Below are 21,362 nucleotides of genomic sequence, written 5' to 3'. Positions count from 1 at the left end.
GTTTTGCAATGGGTTCTCCAAGGCTGTAGCCTATTGAAAGCTGCAGCTGTCTGCTCTTTTGAACAGGTCAGAAATGTCCATTTTGATCACTTAGGCAATTATGCTCTGCCTTCATTTGAGTACCAAGCCCATTTCATTGCTAGGTTCCTTCACCCACCTCTTGACACAAGGGATGATTCACTGCCATAAAACAGCCACTAGCTTAAATAGCTGTAAAAAGGGGACTAGACAAAGTCATGGAGGACAGGGCTGTCAGCCAACTGGAACCTTCATTATGCAAAGGTAGTGCCAGTTGCTGGGGGACAACGCATGGGAAGGGCTGTTGCCTTCATGCCCTGTTTGTGGGCTTCTCAGAGGCAATTGATCAACCACTATGGCAAATGGGATGCTGGACTAGATCGTTTCTTAGGGTGCACTAGCCAAAGCTGTTCTTAAGCAGAGGTGCCTTCTATGCGTAAGCTCCCAGGTTTACTCCTCAGTGTCTCCAAATAAAAAAAGGACATTGGCCTGAGAACTACTTCTAGTCAGAATAGTTTATACCTGACTAAATGGACCAATAGTCTGACTCAAGAAGAGGCTACATCGTAAGGCCATTGCAGTTGGGCCTTGATTTATATCTTGAATAGGCAACACACCATTATGTCTGGATGTTGCCAGCTACCAGCTTAAGTTTTAAATGCACAGGTGGCTGTCATGACTTACAGCCATAGTGAGTTTCTTTCCCTCCTCCCCTCCCTCCTGCGAAGTCACCTTTGTGAATCAGTGACCTTCCTGAGCACTCTTTTTTTTTTTTTGTCTTTCTTTTCTTTTTCTTTTTCTTTTTTTTTTGGGGGGGGGGGCTTTTGTATAAAAATGCCATTATGGACCTCGTTGCCACCAACCTTTACCAACCTCCTCAAGCATGAGGTTAGCAGTGACAGATGGAGTCTGTAGTGACAAATGGAACCGCTGGATTCAGTTCTGTGAAAGTCCCTATAAAAGAAAAGAAGAACAAAGTGCACGGATGGTAGAAGAAAAGCCGGCCTCTCAGGTTGGAACATGAAAGGGAGGGGATTGGCGGTCAGTGCTGAGCTGGCAGAGCAGGGCTTGGAGTCCGACAGTCCCCTGTGGTGTAAAAATGGAGGCAGCCTTTCCTGTGATATAGCAAAGTTTGAGTCCAAGTGGCAACTTTAAGACCAATGAAGTTTTATTCAAGGGTTAAGCTGTCATGTGCATGCACACTTTATCACATATTTGATGAAGTGTACAGATAAAGGTAAAGGTATCCCCTGTGCAAGCACCAGGTCATGTCTGACCCTTGGGGTGACGCCCTCCAGCGTTTTCATGACAGATCAATACGGGGTGGTTTGCCAGTGCCTTCCCCAGTCATTACCGTTTACCCCCCAGCAAGCTGGATACTCATTTTACCGACCTCGGAAGGATGGAAGGCTGAGTCAACCTTGAGCCGGCTGCTGGGATCAAACTCCCAGCCTCATGGTCAAAGCTTCAGATAGCATGTCGCTGCCTTACCACTCTGTGCCACAAGAGGCTCTTGATGAAGTGTGTATGCACACAAAAACCTATATCTTGAATAAAACTTGTTGCTCTTAAAGATGCCACTGGACTCAGACTTTGTTCTGCTGCTTCAGACCAGCATGGCTACCTATCTGACTTTCCTGCAGCATGGTATTCTTCCCCTGAGTGCTTTTTGCCTTAGTTATGCTTTTCTTGTTCTCATCTGGCAGCTAAAGACCATCTTCAAAATTTGGACTCTTGGAAGAGACTAATTTCTAGACCCATTTCAACCTGGCTTCAGGCCAGGGTTTGGACCAAAGACAGCTTTGGTTGCCTTGACTGATGAGCTCTGCCCAGAACTAGACAGGGGAATGTCACCTTACTACTTCTGCTGGATCTCTTGGCAGCCTTCAATAATATTGACCATGGTATCCTACTTAGCCACCTCTCAGTATTGGAACTGGGAGGCACCACGTTACAGTGGTTAGAGTCCTGTCCTCGGGGTGGGGGGGATCAGTCTCATTGCTATGGGATTTTTGCTCAGCCTCATGCCCCATGCCACGTCTGAGAGAGGTCATCAGAGGTTTGAGCTGCAGTGTCATTAATTTGAGGAAGCTACCCAGCTCTGCATTGCTTTTCCACCCAATTATAAGGATGCTGTTGATGTTCTGAAACAGCGCTTGGAGTTTGTCATGGTCTGAATGAGTGGGAATAAGCTGAGACTTGATACTGACTAAACAGAGAGGCTCTGAATTAGGAGGAAGACAGACCGGGGGCTTGAGATCTCTCCTGTCTTATACTTCCCTTAGATGGGGTTATATTCTCCATGAAAAGGCAGGTTTGCAGCTAGGGGGTGACACTCAACACAGCAGTCACCATAGAAAACCAGGTTGTCGTGGTGGGGTTAGGAGTCCTTTCACTGATGCATCAGCTGTATCTGTTCCTGGCTCAGTCAGATCGCGCCACAGTAATCCATGCCTTAGTTACCTCTAGTCTGTACTGTTGCAATGCACTCCACTTGGGGCTGCCCCTGAAGAGTGTTCAGGAGCTCCAGCTAGTGCAGAACACTGTGGCTAGACTGTGGGCAGCAGTGACAATGCCTAACTATCCACTCTTGAGCCTAATTGAAAGTGTTGGCTTTGACCTTTAAAGCCCTGCATGGCTTGGCACTGGGGTCTTCTCCCACATCTTCCTGCCTGCGAATTAAGATCGCAGGGGGAGGCACTCCTGACTGTCCCATAAATCAAAGAATCTTGTTTGGTGGGTACACAAGGGAAGGCCTTTTCAGTGACAGCCCCATGATTATGGAACAGCCTTCCCAGGGAGGAGTGCCAGGCCTCTCTGTTTCAATCTTTAGGAGGCAGATGAAGACTGTTTTATTTACAAGTGCTTTTGGTTAACGTAGTCCTAAATTGGGGGTTTAAATTTTGGTTTTATGTATTTTCTGTACTCCACGTTACGTATTTTATTTATACCGTACACCACCGTGAGCTCCATACGGAAGAAAGGCAGCTAATCCGTGTTTTCAGTAAATAAATAAAATTATCCTGTGTGTTCCCAAGTGGGCTGTGGGCAGCCAGGCACACAGGGCATCAGAGGAGCAGCTGTGGCGAATCCCAAGGAGGCTCTTTTGGGAGACAGTCCATTGCACACCAGCGTTTGAGCCCAGGAGGTATCCAAAGGGAGGCTGTAGCAAGTGGGGCAGGTTGATTAGGGAGCCAACAGACTGGAAGAGGAACAGGTAATCTGGTAGGTAGGAGAAAAAAACAGGCAGGCCATCAAGCAGAGGAATCTGGAGTACACTGAGAGAGCCACCTGAGCAAGGCAAAGGCCTGGAAGCATTTATAGTCAGGGAAAAGACAAGAAGAACCAAGAGATTTATTTGGAGAGGTAGAGCCCCTCAAAGTTGTGGTCTTAGGTATTTTCTCCAGTGGGTAAGTGCAAGGAGACACCAGGCTGAGTCCTGTGACGACTCCTCCTTTCACCATCATCAACCTGCTTTTCAATATAGGATACCGAAAAAGCGGCTAGCTTACTACACTGAGAAACAGAAATGCAACTGCAAAGCACAATTCCAAGTTTTAAATGGAAAGATATTTGAAATGCAGTTGATCGTCTAAATAAAAATAGCCACGGTATGCTGAGTAATGGCCTAGCATCCAACGGTATGGATTTTGGTTTAGGCTTCTAGAAATCTCCATATGTCCCTTGTGTTGGGTGGAGCCCATCTTCAGGGGGAAAAAATGCTGCAGATTTATTAGAAGTTACTTTTGCTAAAAATGACTACAGCTGAGTAAGTCTTTGCTTTGCAATTTATGAGATCTATTATTACTTTCGGAGGGGGGGTCAATAAATGGGCGTACAAATGGATAATGACCTTTTTTCATGGAAAACGCTGTGAGTGTGATGGAAAATCATTTTAATTCTATTGGAATAGATCTTTCTAAAATCCACCATTCATCAAAACACTCCTGCTGCCCAAATGTGTTTGAATGGGCAGAGAATTGAGACTAAGTGGCAGTCCTCTTCAAGTGTCCCTTTATAAAGACGTGCCCCGTATGCTGAAAAGCAGTATACAATGGTGGCTGCCAACCTTAGTGGGAGCCACCCAAAAGCCCACATGTCCACTGCCCCATAGGCAGTCCTCTCCGCCCTGTGCCAGTATGGTCTTCCATTGGATCTGTGCAATGTTCTCATCTCACTATGCCAGGGGTAGTCAAACTGCGGCCCTCCAGATGTCCATGGACTACAATTTCCAGGAGCCCCCTGCCAGCGTTCGCTGGCAGGGGGCTCCTGGGTCTTGTAGTCCATGGACATCTGGAGGGCCGCAGTTTGACTACCCCTGCACTATGCCACATTTGGGTCTGGAAAAGCTATGTTGGGGCTCTACAGATGGTGGATAGATCAGTGGTTTCCGTTTCAATCTCTGGGTCAAAGTAAGCGTGATATGAATTTGGACATACCTGTGCAACTCTTCAGGCACTGGGGGAAGAGAGAGGATAACTAAGTACAGATTTGCTCCCCCCCCCTTCCCATCCATTCCCAGAGGTGTTCCCAATCCAGTAGACCATGTCATTGCTTAAACCTGCCATATTATATGTTTACTAGGTGGCATTGCTCTGTGCCTGGAGATCTGGATGCCACTGAACCTATGCCAAAGCATTTTCTCTCCTTGACATACTAATTGAGGTTACTTTGCAGGCAGAGTGTGTGTTTGTGTGGGGGGGGAGGGGTTGTTCAGGGGACATTCTTGAGCTTCAGCATCTCTTTTAGTCATTTTTCTACCTGGAACAGCTTCTTCAAATGACTTAAAGCAATAAAATCAGTAAAGGGAAGGTATTTAGTGGGGAACAAGTGCCCACACACTAAGAATAGCACAGAAGGCAGTTATCGTCTGCTACAGTAGAACGCTCTCAGGAACAAGGAAAAGGTCTTTTCGAGTCCACAGAAACAGTAAAGAGAAGTGGCCCAACAGGTTTCCCGGGCTTGGACAGAGAAATGCCCTGCGATAGTGCTGTAACAAAGAGGGGCCTACTATGTGCCCTGACAAATTTTCAGCTTTTTAAAATGAATGGTGACCAAAGAGAGGCATGTCCACACTTCATGTCATCAGGGAGTTCTCCATGGTCACTTGCCTGCTATGGTATCCCTGAGATCGGCAGAGGATCCTGGGGTTGGGGAGCCCTGCTGGTTTCTGATTTGCACAGTGGCCGAAACAGTTGCCTTGAAGGGCCAATAAACAGGACATTTGCCTAATGCTGCATCTTTGCACTGGTGTTCAGAGGTTTGCTACCCCTGTATAGGAAAACGGCAAGAGTCCAGGAGCAACTTAATGGCTAGCAGAATTTGTGTCAGGGTATGATGCCTCTGAAAAAGTGAGCAGTGGCTTGCGAAAGCTCATAGCCAGCCATGAATTTTATTAGTCTTTAAGGTGTCCCTAGACTAGTGGTTCTCAACCTTCCTACTGCTGCGACCCTATAATACAATTCCTCATATTGTGGTGACCCCCAACCATAAAATTATGCAAGCTTTCTTTCACAGAAATTAAACTGAAACTGACCAATGGCATGAAGATCCATTGTTCATGTTTGTATATAGATTTTTTTTCTGCAGTTTCTCAGTTCAGTTCTGCCTCTTGTCTCGCAGAGCTGCGCTGCCACCTGGAGCAGGTGGCAGGAGACTGCGCTGGAGGTGCTGCTGGAGCAGCTGGCAGCCAAGCTGCTTGCCCTGCCACAACCCCTGTGAAAGGGTCATTCAACCCCCAAAGGAGTCCCGACCCCAAGCTTGAGAACCACTGTCCTAGACTCTTTCTCTTTTCTACTGCCACAGACAGACTAATACAGCTACTGCTCTTGATCTATCTGTACAAGAAGGTTGCCTTTACTTACCAAGGCTAGTCGTCACTGATAGACTTCTTCTCCATAAATCTATGTAACCCCCTTTTAAGCCCATCCATGCTGTCCCTGCAACCATTCGCAGTAAGGTCTACATATTAATTCCTATTGAATAAGTAAGGATATCCTTGAGTCCATTCAGAATTATTTGCTCACAAGTCAGTCCTTTCAAAACATTGGTCAGACCTGTTTGCCCTTGTTCTGCACGAGCTGGGTTTCACACCTGAAACACACGGAACGGTCACCTGGGGCTTCACCTGGTGAACAAGCTGGCTTTCAGGAGCCCTTCTTGCCATCTGTGAGAAGCCCCTGATCACTTCCTTGGACTTCCCCAGACTGAAAGCCATAGACCTAAATTGACAGTGTTGTGGAGGTGGGGATGTACAAATGTGGGAGGTACTCCGTAAGTTATCTGAGCGGTCAGACCAAGGTTTCAATCGTGATCCCCCAGCTTCTCTTCGATTGGACGGGGAGCCCAAAGCCATCTGCAGTCGCCTCCAGTTTATTTTGTAAAGGACGAGTTTTTAAAAATCTTCCTCCTTCAGCTGGTAGGACAGCAATGGCGAACAACAGTTGCACAAAGGACAGCAGCGGGGGGTTAATGGGAATACTGTATCATTTTCCTGTCACATACCCAAACAAGAAATTGGAAGAAGTTTCTGTGAATGTTAGCAAGATTTTTTTTGTCGGGGGGGGGGGGGAGAGCTTGGGGGGAGGGGTTGGAAGGAGCCTGTAACAAACAGTCATTGTCACCGAATGCAGATGATAAATCTGCAGAGGAAATTGTTGAGGCAGATGTTTAATTAGTTGAAGTCAAGCTGGATAAATCAGAAGATGCCTATGCAGATCTGCTGGGGGTTCTCTCTCTTTCTCTCTCTCTCTCTCTCTCTCTTCTTGGTTCGCTCTCTCCGCTTTTCTCTCCGTCACCTTCTTAAAGCCAGCCGCTGCTCCTTCCTTCTTTTCTATAAGTATTTATTTTTGCGTGCCCCCCCCCACCTCTTTTGCTTGCCGCGGGAGAGCCAAATGCAATTGCTCTTGTTGTAATGGATTCCCCCGATGAGCGTTCATAAAATAGAAAATGTAATGGATGTTTTCTTATGGTAATGAAAAATAAAGAAGCAGCGTACTTTATCTTCTGTATAGTTAACCTATTGCGTGCTCAGCGGCATGTCTGGCAAACGAGAGCGAGGAGGGAAGGAGATGCGCTTGGCTGAGGGATGGGGCACCCGGTGAGTTTTGACCACATCGGAGGCAATCCCAGCAGGTTACGTTTCCCGTCGCCAGTGGAGAGGAGAGCTCAGAGGCAACCTGTGCAACTCGTGACCCGCCAAGCTTCATGCAGCCCCCAGCAGTTGCACAGTGGCCTTCCAAGTGCTGAACGCACACACACACGCACACACTGTTTTTTACAGGCAACATGAGCTTTATTAAGCTTTAGCAAGGCCCCTGTGCGTGTCTGACAGCTGCAATCAACTTGAAAGGTCATACATTGTATTGTCCTGCTCCGAGCTCGCCTCCAGGAGCCAGAGTGTGGCTGTTGTCTAGGCGAAGAACCCAGATTCACCTGGAAGTATTTTATCCAGGACAAAGAAGGGGATCTTGCCGAAAGATGGGAGGATAATATTGCATCACTATCTTTCTTTCTGTAGCTTCGAATGGCTTGCAACAGGTAGAGGATAAGGATCCTGGTGAGCCACAGGGAGCAGAGCCCAGTAAAATCTGATGTTGGCTGTGGCTGAGTTCTCATTTTCTTAGAACAAAGATTGGGGAAGGTAAAAAAACAAACATCTATTTTGATTCCAAATGGCTCACCACATAGGTCTGCCATGGCGGAGACCAGGGGGCTTCTGGTTCAAGTCCTTGCTGAGCACAACACTTGTCTTTCAAGTGGATAGTTGCTCTCATCAGTCTGCTGCTACTCCTGGCTGACATTAACTCTTCTAAAACGTTCCTGAGTCAGGGAGGGTTTGAGGGGGAGGGTTTGAGGGGGAGCATCGGCTTCATGGCACGCTTACCTTTTACAATCCCGCTTTGCAGAAAGGGCATTCAATTTAACTAAAGAGGCGACTGCCGTTCCAAGATGAAATGGAATGTCTCTCCTGTAAAAATACCAGGCTGGTTGTTGCCTTTAAAGAGGTCTTCCAGCTTTCCATTAAACAAATAGGTCTTATCAATCTTTTAAAGATTTGGACCAAATCCTAACCTTGTAAATGACACCGTTTGACTTACAGCCATGAGAAGTTTTCAAGAAGAAACTTTCCTTGTGTTTGGGCCTGTTGCCATTTCCCTCTTTCTTACCCCAGCCTCCAGGTTGATCCTTAATATCGTCAACTTTTACATTCTGAAAATACAGGCTTGTATTTTCTAGGCATGGTCAGAGATTGAAAACTGTCTTGGAGTGGGGATTTAATAACACACACACTGTTCCTCTTTTGACCATTTTTACTTTTGTGTAGGAGGGCATTTGTGCTTGGTCTCTTGGTCAGGCAGGTTCTTTTTTGCTTTGTTCTCCAAGTCCCCCCAGGCTAGTATAAGGCAAATACAGAGCAATGGCAGTACTACTTGCCCTCTCACAGGCGTTTTCAGTTAAAGAATATTTTAAAGAACAGACTGCCTAGCTTCAGCAGCCAACACAATGGCTGCTGCTGGTAAGCATTTATCTCCCCTTTTAATGCATCCTGAGAAACGACTTGGGGTGTGTGGGGGAGTACCCTATTGTAGTCTGCAAACAGGGTACCACATTGGATGGGGCAAGGATTTTTGCTCAGCCTTTGACTTGATTGAACTCCCCACAACCTCATTATTGCCCGCTGTGTTGACATCTTGCAAATCTAGGCTAGGCGTTTCCAAGTCCTGGCCACCACATCCTAAGTTCATTCCTGAAATTCAGACAAAACATTGGAAGAGTTTTAAAATTTAAAAAAAGAGAAGAAACATTGAAAGTGGCAGCTGGGAAGCAGGATCAGCATCAACATCCCCCAAGGTGGGGCAGCTGCCAGGGCCAAGGGTTTCTGGCCGGCCCCACTGCTACTACCACTTCCTGCCCAGCCACTTGCTAGCATGCCACAATCCATGCTTCCAGCTGCATGGACTGTATGGTGGCACTGGAGGAAGGTCTGCAGGCAGTTGTGAGCATGGGCAGTGGAAGGACTTGTGAGGATACAAAGAAAGGACACCCAAGCTGATAGGAGTCATGCAGGTGTGGAGAAGGGTATGAGTGCCTGATGGCAGGCAGAGGAGTAGAGTGGGGCCCTGGGAACTCTCTGCCCATGAACCCCTGGAACCTAGAATGGGCCTTCCTGGGAAATCCAATTATTTTTGAGAGGCAGCCTAATTTAACCAACTGAATGGTGTGGCTATTGTTGTCCATTCCAAAAAGGAGACACAAGGTGTGTGACATTGGTAACAAATGCTGGCCATTTTGGCATGACGGTACCCAACAGCATACTTAATAGTGTGCAGATCCCTCTTGGGTTCATATTAGCTGTAGAGAGCTCTTCGCAGTCCACAAGATGCTTCAGAGAACAACCAGGCTAAGCAGAATTCGGGAAGCTGTTGGAGTTCCCTCTTGGGAGGCAGGTCTGTGGAAAACAGGAAGAGCCAAACGCACTGAGAAGTTTTTCACTTCCTTGTACTCTTAAAGAATTGGTTTGGAGAATGGTGAAATGACCCTTTTGTTGCCCCTTTAAAAGTGAAAGGTGATGTCCTTTAATCACGGGTCACCTGGCAGAATGCTCTTGGGTGATGCCTCTCTCCTGCCCTTCATGCCCCTTGCACGTTAAAAGGGTCTTATTGGTGATCCCTCGCACAAGGCCTTCCAGAATCCTGAAGCCAATCCAGATCACAACTTTGAACTCCTCCAAAATGAAGTATCAATGCAAACGTTCTTCTGTCTAGCCCCCCACTTTCCCTCCCTCCTGTCCCTTGTGACGAGAGAGGTTAGCCTTCTGGTTCACATGGTTATAAAATTAAACAACAAAAGAGGGAACAAAGTAACCCAACCTGCATGCACGTTAGGAACCTAAAAGACTGAGCAGCAGCAGAGTAGGTATAAATATAGAAAATTAAAACACAAATATTTATTACAATACATGTGCACATATAAAACTTAAAAACTTCAACGCATATCACGCTCTGTTGCACAAATCCAAAACAGTTTGACACATGGATAAATGACCAAATAACCAAATGCGTTTCAACCTCTCTTGGGGTCTTCTTCAGTGGTCTAATATTTAAATACACTCATGTGATGTAAGGGGACTATAAGGTGGTAAACAGTCTGAAATAGATAAAAATGTATTATGAAGAGCATTGTTATGCAATAAAAATGCTCTTCATAATACATTTTTATCTATTTCAGAATGTTTACCTTCTTATAGTCCCCATTATATCACCTGGCTATAAACAGAAATCTTTTGTGTGACAGTCATACTAACCAGTCCTAACTGGACAGCTGGTCCCAGCTGCATATTCATTTGTTAAATCAGGATTAATACTCAGTCCTTTTAAGACCAAAATGCTGCTCACTTCAAATTGTTATAAACAGTTTCTCCCAGCCAACATTTCACAGACATGACCTGTATTTTTCCGTACGATATGGCAAGAGTCGTTCATTCAAGTATTCTGCTTGCTCAGTTTGGGAGAAAGGCAAGTACCTGCCCTAGAAATGGAAACAGCTGCTTTGCACCCAGCTGCCAGGAGTGGCTTTGTGTTGTCGTCAGATTGATAATCGTTCAAAGGAAGCTGCTCTGAGAGATCTTGCCCATTCTTTGGAGCAGTTGGGATCCTTCTCTTCCCCCAAACGTGTGGCTCTCTTAAGACTGGCATGTTCTGTTCTGAAGACCATCTTGCGATGGTGCCATTTGCAGAAACCTTTGGTTCAAGGAACCTGCTTCTAGCCACCAGTTACCCAGTGGAGGAGCAGTGGGAGGAGGGGGGTGCTGCTTCCTGCAAGCCCAACATGAATGTAAAGAAGTTGGTTTTTATACCCTGCTTTTCACTGCCCAAAGGAGTCTCAAGGCAGCTTACAATCACCTTCCCTTTCTGTCCCCACAACAGGCACCCTGTGAGATAGCTGAGACCGAGAGAGCCTTTACAGCAGGGGTAGTCAACCTGTGGTCCTCCAGATGTTCATGGACTACAATTCCCATGAGCCCCTGCCAGCAAATACTGTGCTGTTAATGGAATTGTAGTCCATGGACATCTGGAGGACCACAGGTTGACTACCCTTCTTTACAGGACAGCTCAGTCAGAACAGCACTATCAGGGCTGCAACAGCTTGGTTGTATGTGGAGGAGCAGGGAATCAAACCCAGCTCAACAGATTAGGAGCTGCCATTCTTAACCACTACACCACGCTGGCTCTCTCACTGCCCCCTCTTTTCAAGCACCATCTCATGCATGGCTTCCAAATGCACTTGCCTCTCAACTGCGAAGTCCTTATTGTTTCATGTTAGGACAGCCTCCCACTAAGGTTACAACTCATAGGAAGTGACACTTAGCGGCTAAATGGTTGCCTGGAGAACAGTGGACGTTCACCGCCCTCACAAGAATACACAAATTGGCCCATCACAGTTCATCACAAATTTCGCTGTGTGGTGGTTCATGTCAGACTAGTGTTTCACTCCAATTCCTGCTCTGCAGTTAAGCTCACTGACGGACACTGGGTCATTCATGCACTCTCAGCAGGACTGTTGTGAGAACTAAAATGGACTGGGGAGAAGCGTATACACTGCCCTGCAGTCCTTGGAAGGAATGGTGACTGTTATAGAGAGGAAGATGGTCAAAGACTCAAGAGGCCATTAAGGATTCTCCACACTGTGCTGTTAATTCTGAAATCCCAGCAGGAAAAGGTTTTCAGAAGAAATCTGAGAAACATGTATGTATTTTATTTGGAAAACGTACAGCCCACTTTCCAACCAAAACCGCAGTTTGGTAAGTCGCATTTGAAAAGCAACATGAGCGGAAGCCTTGGTGTGGATCTCTTCTCCCCCACCCAGTATCCGTCCTTGCCCCTCTAGGGCAGGGGTAGTCAACCTGTGGTCCTCCAGATGTCCATGGACTACCATTCCCATGAGCCCCTGCCAGCATTTGCTGGCAGGGGCTCATGGGAATTGTAGTCCATGGACATCTGGAGGACCACAGGTTGACTACCCCTGCTCTAGGGCACCTTGTTGTTTTAAAACAGAGCCTGTAAACAAATAAGGAAGTCAAGATCCCTCTACAAACAGTGCTTGGGCTTTTGGCAGCGAGTAGCACTGACTGGCTTTATTCCCCCTTGTACAAAAAGGAAGGGACTCCTTTTTTTATTATTTAAAAGGTGTATTTTGACTAAATTCTTTAATTTCGCCAGCTGTCAAGGTGGTGTTAAGTAAAATGGGTCTGAACTGCTGTAGTTGTAGTGTCCCAGACTAGATGTCAAGGCCCTTTTGCCATCGCTGGAAATTCTGTCAGTCTGGATTTACTATCGGTTTCCCGCAGCTGAATTCTTAAGCAGTGTGATTTAACACCTTGGCTCTCTGTCAACCAGTTCTGGCATTTATTTGAATGCATTACGCCACTGGTTTCCATAAACTCTTCTCCTTTTTTTAACAATTGTTTCAAATAAATGACTGTTTATTTCCACGGAAACCATCTGTATTTCTGCAGAATGCGACAGATAAACTCTACGTACAATTCTCAGCAATGCCACCGCGCAGGTTAAGGAGAAACAGATTGGATTTCATACGTCAGTGATTGGGCTGGTTTTCATCTTTTCAAATGGCCTTTACTGTAAAACCCCAATAGCTGGAGTCCCATTTCCCCTATGTAATTTGGGCATTTAATTATTTAAACGAATGCTTAGGTTTCTTTCGTGGAATCATTACAGATTCCTTTGCAAGGGTTTCTAACCCAAACTATATGCACAGTTAGTCCACACACACATACAAACACACACTTTCTGTTGTGCTAAATAACAAAAGCAAAAGACATGTCCCACCAGCTCCAAGTGGTTTACAGGGTTAAAGAGAATAAATGCAATCAACAGTGCTTAGTGTGTATCTTTTCTACAACTAAAAGTAAATTGGCTGGCCTCTATGTCAACCACAAAAGCCGAGCAGTTAGGCCAAGCACAGGCACCAATCTCTATGAATTTTGGAGTCTCTTCAGGTTCTTTGTATCTAATTCTCAACAGTGGCCTTTATGCCAATAAAGGTACTCTGACTCAATGGCCAATATCAGGGGTGGTCAAACTGCAGCCCTCCAGATATCCATGGACTACAATTCCCATGAGCCCCTGCCAGCTTTTGAGACTGAGACCCAGAAGGTCGGCCTGTGAAGCTCTGGCATGATTAGAGATTTGGGGGGAAAGAGCAGTGGGAAGCTGGGGTGGGAAGGGAGAGGGAGAGAGTAGAGAATAAAGCTGGATGACGGGGAAAGTAGAGAATGAACTCCAGAGACAGGGAGAGAGAAAGTAAGGGATGGGATTTCCCTTCCCTACACAGGTCTGCAGCTTACTCTTCTCACAACAACTTTTGTGGTTGGTAAGGCAATGAAACAGTGCCACCAGCAGAAAGCAGGGGATTCTGCACACAAGGGATTCCCCAGTTTAGCAGGAAAATATTTTTAAGAGAAGGGGGGGGGGGAAGACTGATGAGAACTAAGTATAATTACATTTGGGAGACCTGCAATGTTACTGACATGTATACATACCCTTCAGTTCCTTCCAGGCCACCAACTTGCTTCCAGATTTTTGAACTGCATTCCTGTCTTTCAGTAACTACAAAACAGCATGCAAAGGGGTACTTCATCAGCTATCTATCAGGCATGCTAGCCAAGTCTTGGCTGGTATCTACAGCAGGTGGGCAGTCTGGAGGTACAGAGGGCTAGCCTGTTATTTGCCTCAACAATGAATTACCCAGACTGAAAGAGTGGAGCATCTCTGGTGGCTTTACTGTGGCCAGTGGCATGGACTACTGACTTCCTTGGATTGCTTCATTCTCATCCTTAGCCCTGGGAATAAGGATTCATTGTGTTCCCTTAGGGCTTCTGGTCCATCCCCTGCGGCACCAGACATGAATAGCTCAGGAACACAGAAAGGTGGCCAGGAAGAACAGTGATTTTGTTACAGGATACCTTGAGTCATGATCGCTCCAGGTGTGTTGGCCTCACCATCCAAAAATGGATGGTGCTTCTATTTTAGATTTTACTATACAGTAGCAGGTTGGGAAATTCCTGGAGATTTGGGGGTGGTGACAGGGGTTGTCAGCCGTAATCCATCTGTATTAGCCCGCTTGGGTTTCAAGATCCATGTATGGTGCTTTCCTAATAAGAACCAGTCCTGACTGAGGTTAGGTTGACCGGGAGCAGTTGAAGGACTTTGGGCTGCCATTCCCAGACTGTGGCATTCCCTTCTCTAGGAGGGAAGATTGGGACTATCTCAACAAACCCTACAGGCCTTGCTCACCAAACTGAAAACTTCTCTTTCCACAGGGATGTTGAACTGGCTGGGGCTATTAATTTAACACTTCTGTCCTTTGCTAACTGATCATTGTTCATGTTTTATAGTGGATTTATTTGGTTTGTTGTCTATTTCAGTTTATTAGCTGCTTTGGCAACCCATTGGGTGGAACAAGCAACCTGTGCATATTCTAAAATCGTATTTTGCATTGATGCAACACTTTGGCATGTTCAGAGCCTTTCATGCGCACTATTTCCATAACGTGCATCAAAACTCGTGCACAGCATCCTTTTGCACTTGGTTTCCTGTGGATTGAACTTGGTGTCCTCTTGCAAATAAGATTTCACCCATATCCTTTAATACTTTTTTAAAAGTTTACCAAAAAAAGTGTATCTCTCTAATTTTTGATATAGTATAACCTTCACAAATGTCTTTCTTATATTTGTTGTATTATTTTATTTATTGCATTAGCTTCTCTTATTTTTACGCGGGCAGGGTTTTTTTTAAGTAAAGAAAAAGAGGGGGCTTTAGTTTGCTTTATTGCCCATCTTCCATCTTCCTTGACCTATACATTCTTCATTGCTCTTGAAAGTTAATGGGGGCAGAATTGTGTTCCCAAACATCGGGGCCTGAGAGTAGCCATGTAGCCCGAACTTAGTTGATCTCTGGTGATCGGTTCAATTTAGTGACCGTTTTTAGCCATTAGGTCTGGGTAGAGTGATGGTGATTTGGTAGAGGCCGCAGTGTCTGTGGGAAAATTGGTTCTTTGATAAGAGCCCTGTTATCAGAGGGGGATACTTTCTCATTTACATTTAGATGAGTATTGATTATTTATTTACTCTGAGAAGTGAGATTCGTTCCCCCATCTTATCTCTCTCGTCTCTGCTTGTCAGCAGAAAGAGAGATAGAGCTCCCTGACATCAGCCCAAGATAACAGCACTTTGTAGCAGAGATAAAAGTTGGAATTGGGCCTTTTTCTTGCCTTGACTGAAAGGATAAGTTTTAAAAATTAGAACTGATGGGTTCAGGCTTTCAAAAGCCTTTCTGAAGGCTTGGCAATTTAGCCGGCCAGCAGGGTCGCTTCATATAATAGGGTCCAGCTTTTCTCTTTCTTTTGTTGAGGGAATTGTTTAATTTGGTTATACTTCTTGTCATCAAGGGAGATGTGTTGGGAGTTGGGAGTAGAGCATTTTTGTAGGGTGTCGCATAAGAAGAGTTTAACCTTCACGGGTCACGTTCAGCTCTTGTCTCTAATCTTTAAAAACCTAATAACCCCCCTGCTGTTTTGAAGAAAAAAATTACTTCACCTGAATCTTTTAAGTAAAATAGAAAAACAAACCAAATGGCATAAAGTCACATCGAGCAGAAAGAAGCCATAGATTGCATAGATGCTCGCTTTCAAGTGTGGGCATCCTGGCATGTGCGGCCCTCTCCCCCTTCCTGGGGGAAGGAGCTAAGTAATCGAATCCATTAATGTTACATTTTCATTGATGGTACATATGCATAAAATAGAGCTAACCGGAGTAGTTGCAAAGCTCCATGGTCCAGAGATGTTTATCAGTCCCATCCTTCCTCTAAAGGGTAGCATGCATGGGGGATTATGTGCTATATCGTGCTGGCAATCCCCGTGAGAAGTATGTTGAGTTGTCACTACCTCATGGCCATTTCATGGCTGAGCAGCAATTTGAACCCAAGTCTGTCTACCTGGCCCTGACTTGCATAACCCAAACTAGCTTAATCTTGTTAAATCTCAGAAGCTAAGCAGGGTTGGCTTGGCTAGTATTTAGAAGGGAGACCACCAAGGAATACTAGGGATGTGGTGTAGAGGCAAGCAATGGCCAGCCACCTCTGTCTCTTGCCTTGAAAGCCCTACAGCAGGGGTGGCCAAACTGTCTCTCTCCAGATGTCCATGGACTACATGCTGGCAGGGGCTCATGGGAACTGTACTCCATGGAGCCGCAGTTTGGACCCAACCCAACAGGGTCACCATAAGTCAGCTGTGACTTGACAGCATATTCTACCACCACCACCACCACCTCTTTGCCCACTAAGCCACAAGATCCTTTTTTAAATGTCCTAGACTTAGAATGCCTTGGGTGAAGCAGATGCTAATTTTCTGCTGTTGGACTGTTCAAATTTTGAAAGCACCATAAGAGAGGCACAGGCATTATTGATCGAGGGAAAGAGAAGGCTGTTTAAGAGCAGTGGTCTGTCTGGCTCTCCAGTATCCCAGTCCTTTAATTTGAAGTGCCAGGATTTAAACCCGGAACCATCTGTGCTCTACACCAGGGGTAGTCAACCTGTGGTCCTCCAGATGACCATGGACTACAATTCCCATGAGCCCCTGCCAGCATTTGCTGTGCTCTACACAACTCTACCTGTGCTCTACACAACTGTTGCTAAGCTTTGCTTTGAGGTGCATGGGTGGAACGGTCTTACCCCTGAGGATTGTAAAAATCCAGTATTGTTATAACATGGAAATGGTGGTAGATTACATACACGCACACATTCACACCCAGCAATATTTTCTTCTCAGACCATTATGTTGCGTAACAATTCAACAAATGCATCTTTCAAAACTTTGAAAATGAAGACTTCATTTTCATGTGCTCCAGTAAACTAGCACCTCTGAATCACCTTTCAGTATGTTGTTTGCTTGGCAGTATAACTTTTTTGTTTGTTTTGTTGTGTTGGGTTTGTCATAAGGTAGAGTTTACGAAGTTCTGTTCAGAACTGTGATACTTTAAACCTTTCCTTAAAAGCTGGGTACACACCATCCTCAAAAGAAGAGAGTGTACATGAGATATATAAGCTAGGCTTAGTCATAAAATCCTGGCTTTGCATAAACTGTGGTTACTTTCTTAAACCAGGATTTGAGTCACAAAGTGTGATCAAATCCTGATCGTCCTCAACAAAGATAGATTCCATTGCCTTTGCTGAGCTGGGCTAGTGTACAGGGCAGAGCCAAAACACAAGCAAAGAGTTACATCTTCAAATCATGCAGAACTGTAATCCGTTCTAACTATTTATTAAACCACCTTCCAATCATGGTTGCAGGTCTTGGCTCACAGTTAGTAGACTGACACATGTTTTGATAAAACCCACACATAGTTACTTTAATTAAACCATGGGGTCGTTGTTGTTGTTATATCTGAACCAGTGTCTTTAAAAAGCACTTGTGTTAAAGTTGTGGTTGTATGCACATTTATTTAAGTTTTAATTAGTTAATCAGTTAAAATGCATTCTTTAAGCAGTTGTATCAGCAATCTATCCCAGCGCCAAACCTCTAAGCAATTTATTCAGCCATCTTTTAAAACACCCCCATGAACACCCAAAGCACTCACAAGAACACCTGATGGCAGATTAAAAATGCACAGAACAAATGTTTCCAGCACTGGGTGGGTTGAAGTAGTGGACAGGATTCTTGATGTTAGTGATGGTTTGGGGTCAGGTTGTTAAGTTCATGTGCTGATTTGACTATATATACACAGTTCACATTTTACTGTATGCTTTTGGCAAGGAATACCTTTTACGACAAGTTTGGATCAGTGCTGTGTTTTTTCTCCTTGACCGAAGTGGACCATTTGTTCAAGTTCCTTTGCCTGTATTTTCAGCATCCTTGCAAAGATGCAGGCAGATGAATCCCTACCTCATTGTAATCAGATCCAACAGCTTTGATCTTTCCATTCCTCCTTCTTTTTCTTCTTCTTCTTCTTGCAGCTTTGTTCTCTCCTCCCAGCTATCCTTGCTTTTTGCTTATGTTGTTTGCGTCTCAGAGTACAATTGGTTTCCTAAATGCCTGGAACCAGCTACATGTGCCGTTGCTGATTGCACCGACCGCAGAGGGAGTTGGCTGCGCTTTCCCCCTGTGGCCCACAAATCGGTCGCTTTTCCGCATCTGTTCAGAAAGTCAGCAAGAGCCAGGAGTCTCCGTCTTCCCAACAAATCAATGCCGCATCAAGAGCGAAATGCAGTGGCAGACAGTGCTTTTCACACGATGTCGGGGTAGGGAGTGGGAGGGAAGGAAGGAAGGGGGAACCATAATTGAAACTCAGTTGCGGTAAATTTTGAAACTAATTGGCCTACCAATCTCTCAAGTGTGTGATTTCTGGGGCCAAGTCTTCTGTTTTTTTAATTTTGTGTTTTAAATAGCTGTGAATGCTTTCCTGGCTTTACATTAGAACAGGGTTCTGATGACTATTTTCATACCTGATAGAGGGAGGTTGCCTGTTCTTTGCCTCCTTCCATGGCCACTTAACACATTCTTGTATAGAAAAACCTTTCAGAGGCTTAAAACCATTTTAGTAGTATAGCATAACAATAAAACTTAGCATTTTCAGGTGATCAGAATACTTTGCAAAATGTTGTCTTATTTGTAATCCCTACAATACCCTTGTAAGGTAGATCAGTATTGCCATACCTATATGGCAAATGGAGACTGAGAGTAGCTTGCCTATGTCCACCTGGTTAATTCATAGTAGAGATAGGATTCGAACACATGACTTCCTGATCAGCAGTTTAGGCACTACACTATGGGTGCTTTTATACCCACTGAATAGTGCACTTTCAATCCACTTGGGTGATCCTTTCCAAGTAGATCTTGCCCTTTAACACAAAATCTAGTTGCAAAGTTGATTGAAAGTACATTGAAAGTGCATTATTCAGTATATCTGAAAGTACTCTATGTAAAATAATGTAGAATAACAAAGAATATGTCAGTTTTCATTATTATAGTCGAGTAGTAGTGTTTCTCACATTTCTAATAGGTGAAATACCATTCTCCCCCCCCCCCAGAATTAAAACTGAAGAAATACTTTCTTCTTACACCTGAAAAGACCTACTTGACAAAAATAAAAATTACCTGCCGTAAAGAAGAAATGCAAATCCTCCCCCATTTCTTTGAGTTTGTGTCTACATTTTACACCTGACACCACAGTGATTAGACTCAGGGGTAGTCAAACTGTAGCTCTCCAGATGTCCATGGACTACAATTCCCATGAGCCCCCTGCCAGCATGGACCCCAGTCAATAAAAAGGCTTAACAAGACCAGTAGTGGCCCCCAAAGTCATTTCAAGTTGGGAAAATGACACAGGAAGAGAGGCATAAGCATTCTCTTGCTGCAAGCTGTTGTCCCTGATCCAAATCAGTCCCCGCATGCTCAGGAAGTAACTTTCCACTCCCAACTCATGTCTAATTGAAAATCTTCATGGTGACCCCAGCATGACCTGAGATCTTCATAATATTTGTTTGGAACCTTGTCAGGAATATCACTGGATGACCTTGGGCAGGTCACTTTCTCTCTCTCCCTCCAGTCTTAATCTATCTTACAAAGCTGTTGTCAAAAAGAAAACAAAGATAGGACGCCTGTGTATGCAACCTTGAGCTCCTTGGATGTGAATTGAGATAAAAATGTGATACATAGGTGAGTCTTCGGTGTAAACCCAGTCTTCTGCCCCAGTAATTTCTTGACAGTATGCTGGGGCAACACTGGTGTGCTTTTAGAGCACACCACATCCTCTTTTGATTGTACAGAGGTAGTCCCTGAGCAGTAACTTACACAGAGATGTATCAAGCAGCCTCCTCCAAAGGGGAATGGCTCTTTTGTAGGACTCAGTGTTCCATTCAGATGTCACAGTTTGTAGCCTCCATGCAGGTGGGTGCTTTGGGTCACAGTTGACCATTATTTAATTAATATACTGCAATACCAGCCCTCTTCTTTCAGCACCTTCCAGGAGTTGCATCAAAGCCTTGTTTGGGAATGACTGACAGAGGGTTGGGTTCAGATCAGAGGAACTTGGATTCAAACACCAGATCAAGGTGTGAATTCCCTGGGCAGCCTCAGACAAACAGTTCATCTCTCATTCTCAGTTCATCGGTCAGCAAAAACAGTTAGCAACTTTGTAAGGTTATTTTTCAAGGGAAGAACTTAAGAAGTCAAAGTAAAGAATCAAGCTGGTGTTCTTTAACAATTTGACTGAGCTGGTGTTCTTTAACAATTTGACTCTTTATTTTATTTTAGTCTCTCCCCCCTATCACACACACACACACACACACACACACACGTGTAAAGAAATCTTGTAAATTTATTGTCTGTTTTTAGGGCCTCAGTACCGGCTGGAGAAGCAGAATGAGCCAAATGTCCCTGTTGACTTGGACTGCACCTTGGAAAGCCAGAGCACTTTGGAATTCTGCCTCGTCCGTGAGAATAGTAGGTTGGCTCCTTTCCTTCTCCTCTCCCCGTCCCCCCATTCTGCTCACATAAGTTCTGTCCTCTGGAGCTCCAAGGCTGGGCAACCAGCTGGGCAAGTGGATTTGGAAGAGGATCTTGGTTATGCCTTACTCTCATTCCCCTCCTCCAGGCAGTTTTCATCTGTGCCAGATTGATTTCTCACTGTACCCTCTGACTTAATGATTAATCTGTTTCCCATTGACCTCTGCCCTGATACAGTTCTGACCCTCACTGGTGCTCTAGTGCTAGCCAGCCAGTCTCACTGCTCTGAACAGCCAGTGCAAGTTAGCCCCAGCTTGTGGTCACTGAAAAGTCAAGTCTTCATTCCCAGTTCTTTGAAGCTGCAAAAGCTGCATCCAAGCTCTTTGCGGCTAAGCCAGATGAGAGGCTGAGAATTTCTTGTTCAGAGCTCCTAGCTTTTTGTTAAAGGGAATGGATTGCATGGGGAGTAATTTTCTAAGCCTACACAAACACGTAGCCTTTTTCCTTTCGGAAATGGCCCCGGGGAGCTGATATTTACATGTGGGGGAGCTTACAAGTCCAAATATTTGTTTGGCCCAAGGTGTTAAATACGGCTCCCCAGGGCCCTTCCAGGTAGAAAAATGGCACAAGGAAGAAAGCTGATAGACATGTGTACCTTGGCCCCAGTCAGAATTCAGGCTCTGCATATCTGATGATTGCCTTAAAAAAAAAAAAAAGCTGGGAGCTGCTCCAATTACAGGCCATTTGGGTCCCTTTGCTTTTTTGTCAGCTTTCAGTCTTTGTTCCTTTGGGATCTTCAGAAATTATTCACCCAAATTTTCCCA

At 45.1% G+C, this 21,362-nt stretch overlaps 1 protein-coding gene across 2 annotated transcripts in view; it reads left to right on the top strand.

Moving 5' to 3' along the window:
- Nucleotides 1–21,362, top strand: part of MAPKAP1 (MAPK associated protein 1) — a 175,668-nt gene that overhangs the window by 106,257 nt on the left and 48,049 nt on the right. Inside the window, exon 8 of one of the 2 annotated variants that reach the window (XM_077305440.1) lies at nt 20,428–20,535. The exons of the other annotated variant lie outside the window; for it this stretch is intronic. Within the exon in view, the coding sequence (XP_077161555.1) occupies nt 20,428–20,535 (108 nt within the window). The remainder of the gene's footprint in view (nt 1–20,427; nt 20,536–21,362) is intronic. 2 annotated transcript variants of the gene reach the window in all.

Source organism: Paroedura picta, chromosome 12, assembly GCF_049243985.1.
Source record: "Paroedura picta isolate Pp20150507F chromosome 12, Ppicta_v3.0, whole genome shotgun sequence".
Taxonomy (NCBI): domain Eukaryota; kingdom Metazoa; phylum Chordata; class Lepidosauria; order Squamata; family Gekkonidae; genus Paroedura; species Paroedura picta.
Note: the sequence above shows the minus strand (reverse complement) of the source record. Positions and strands in the feature narration are given on the sequence as shown.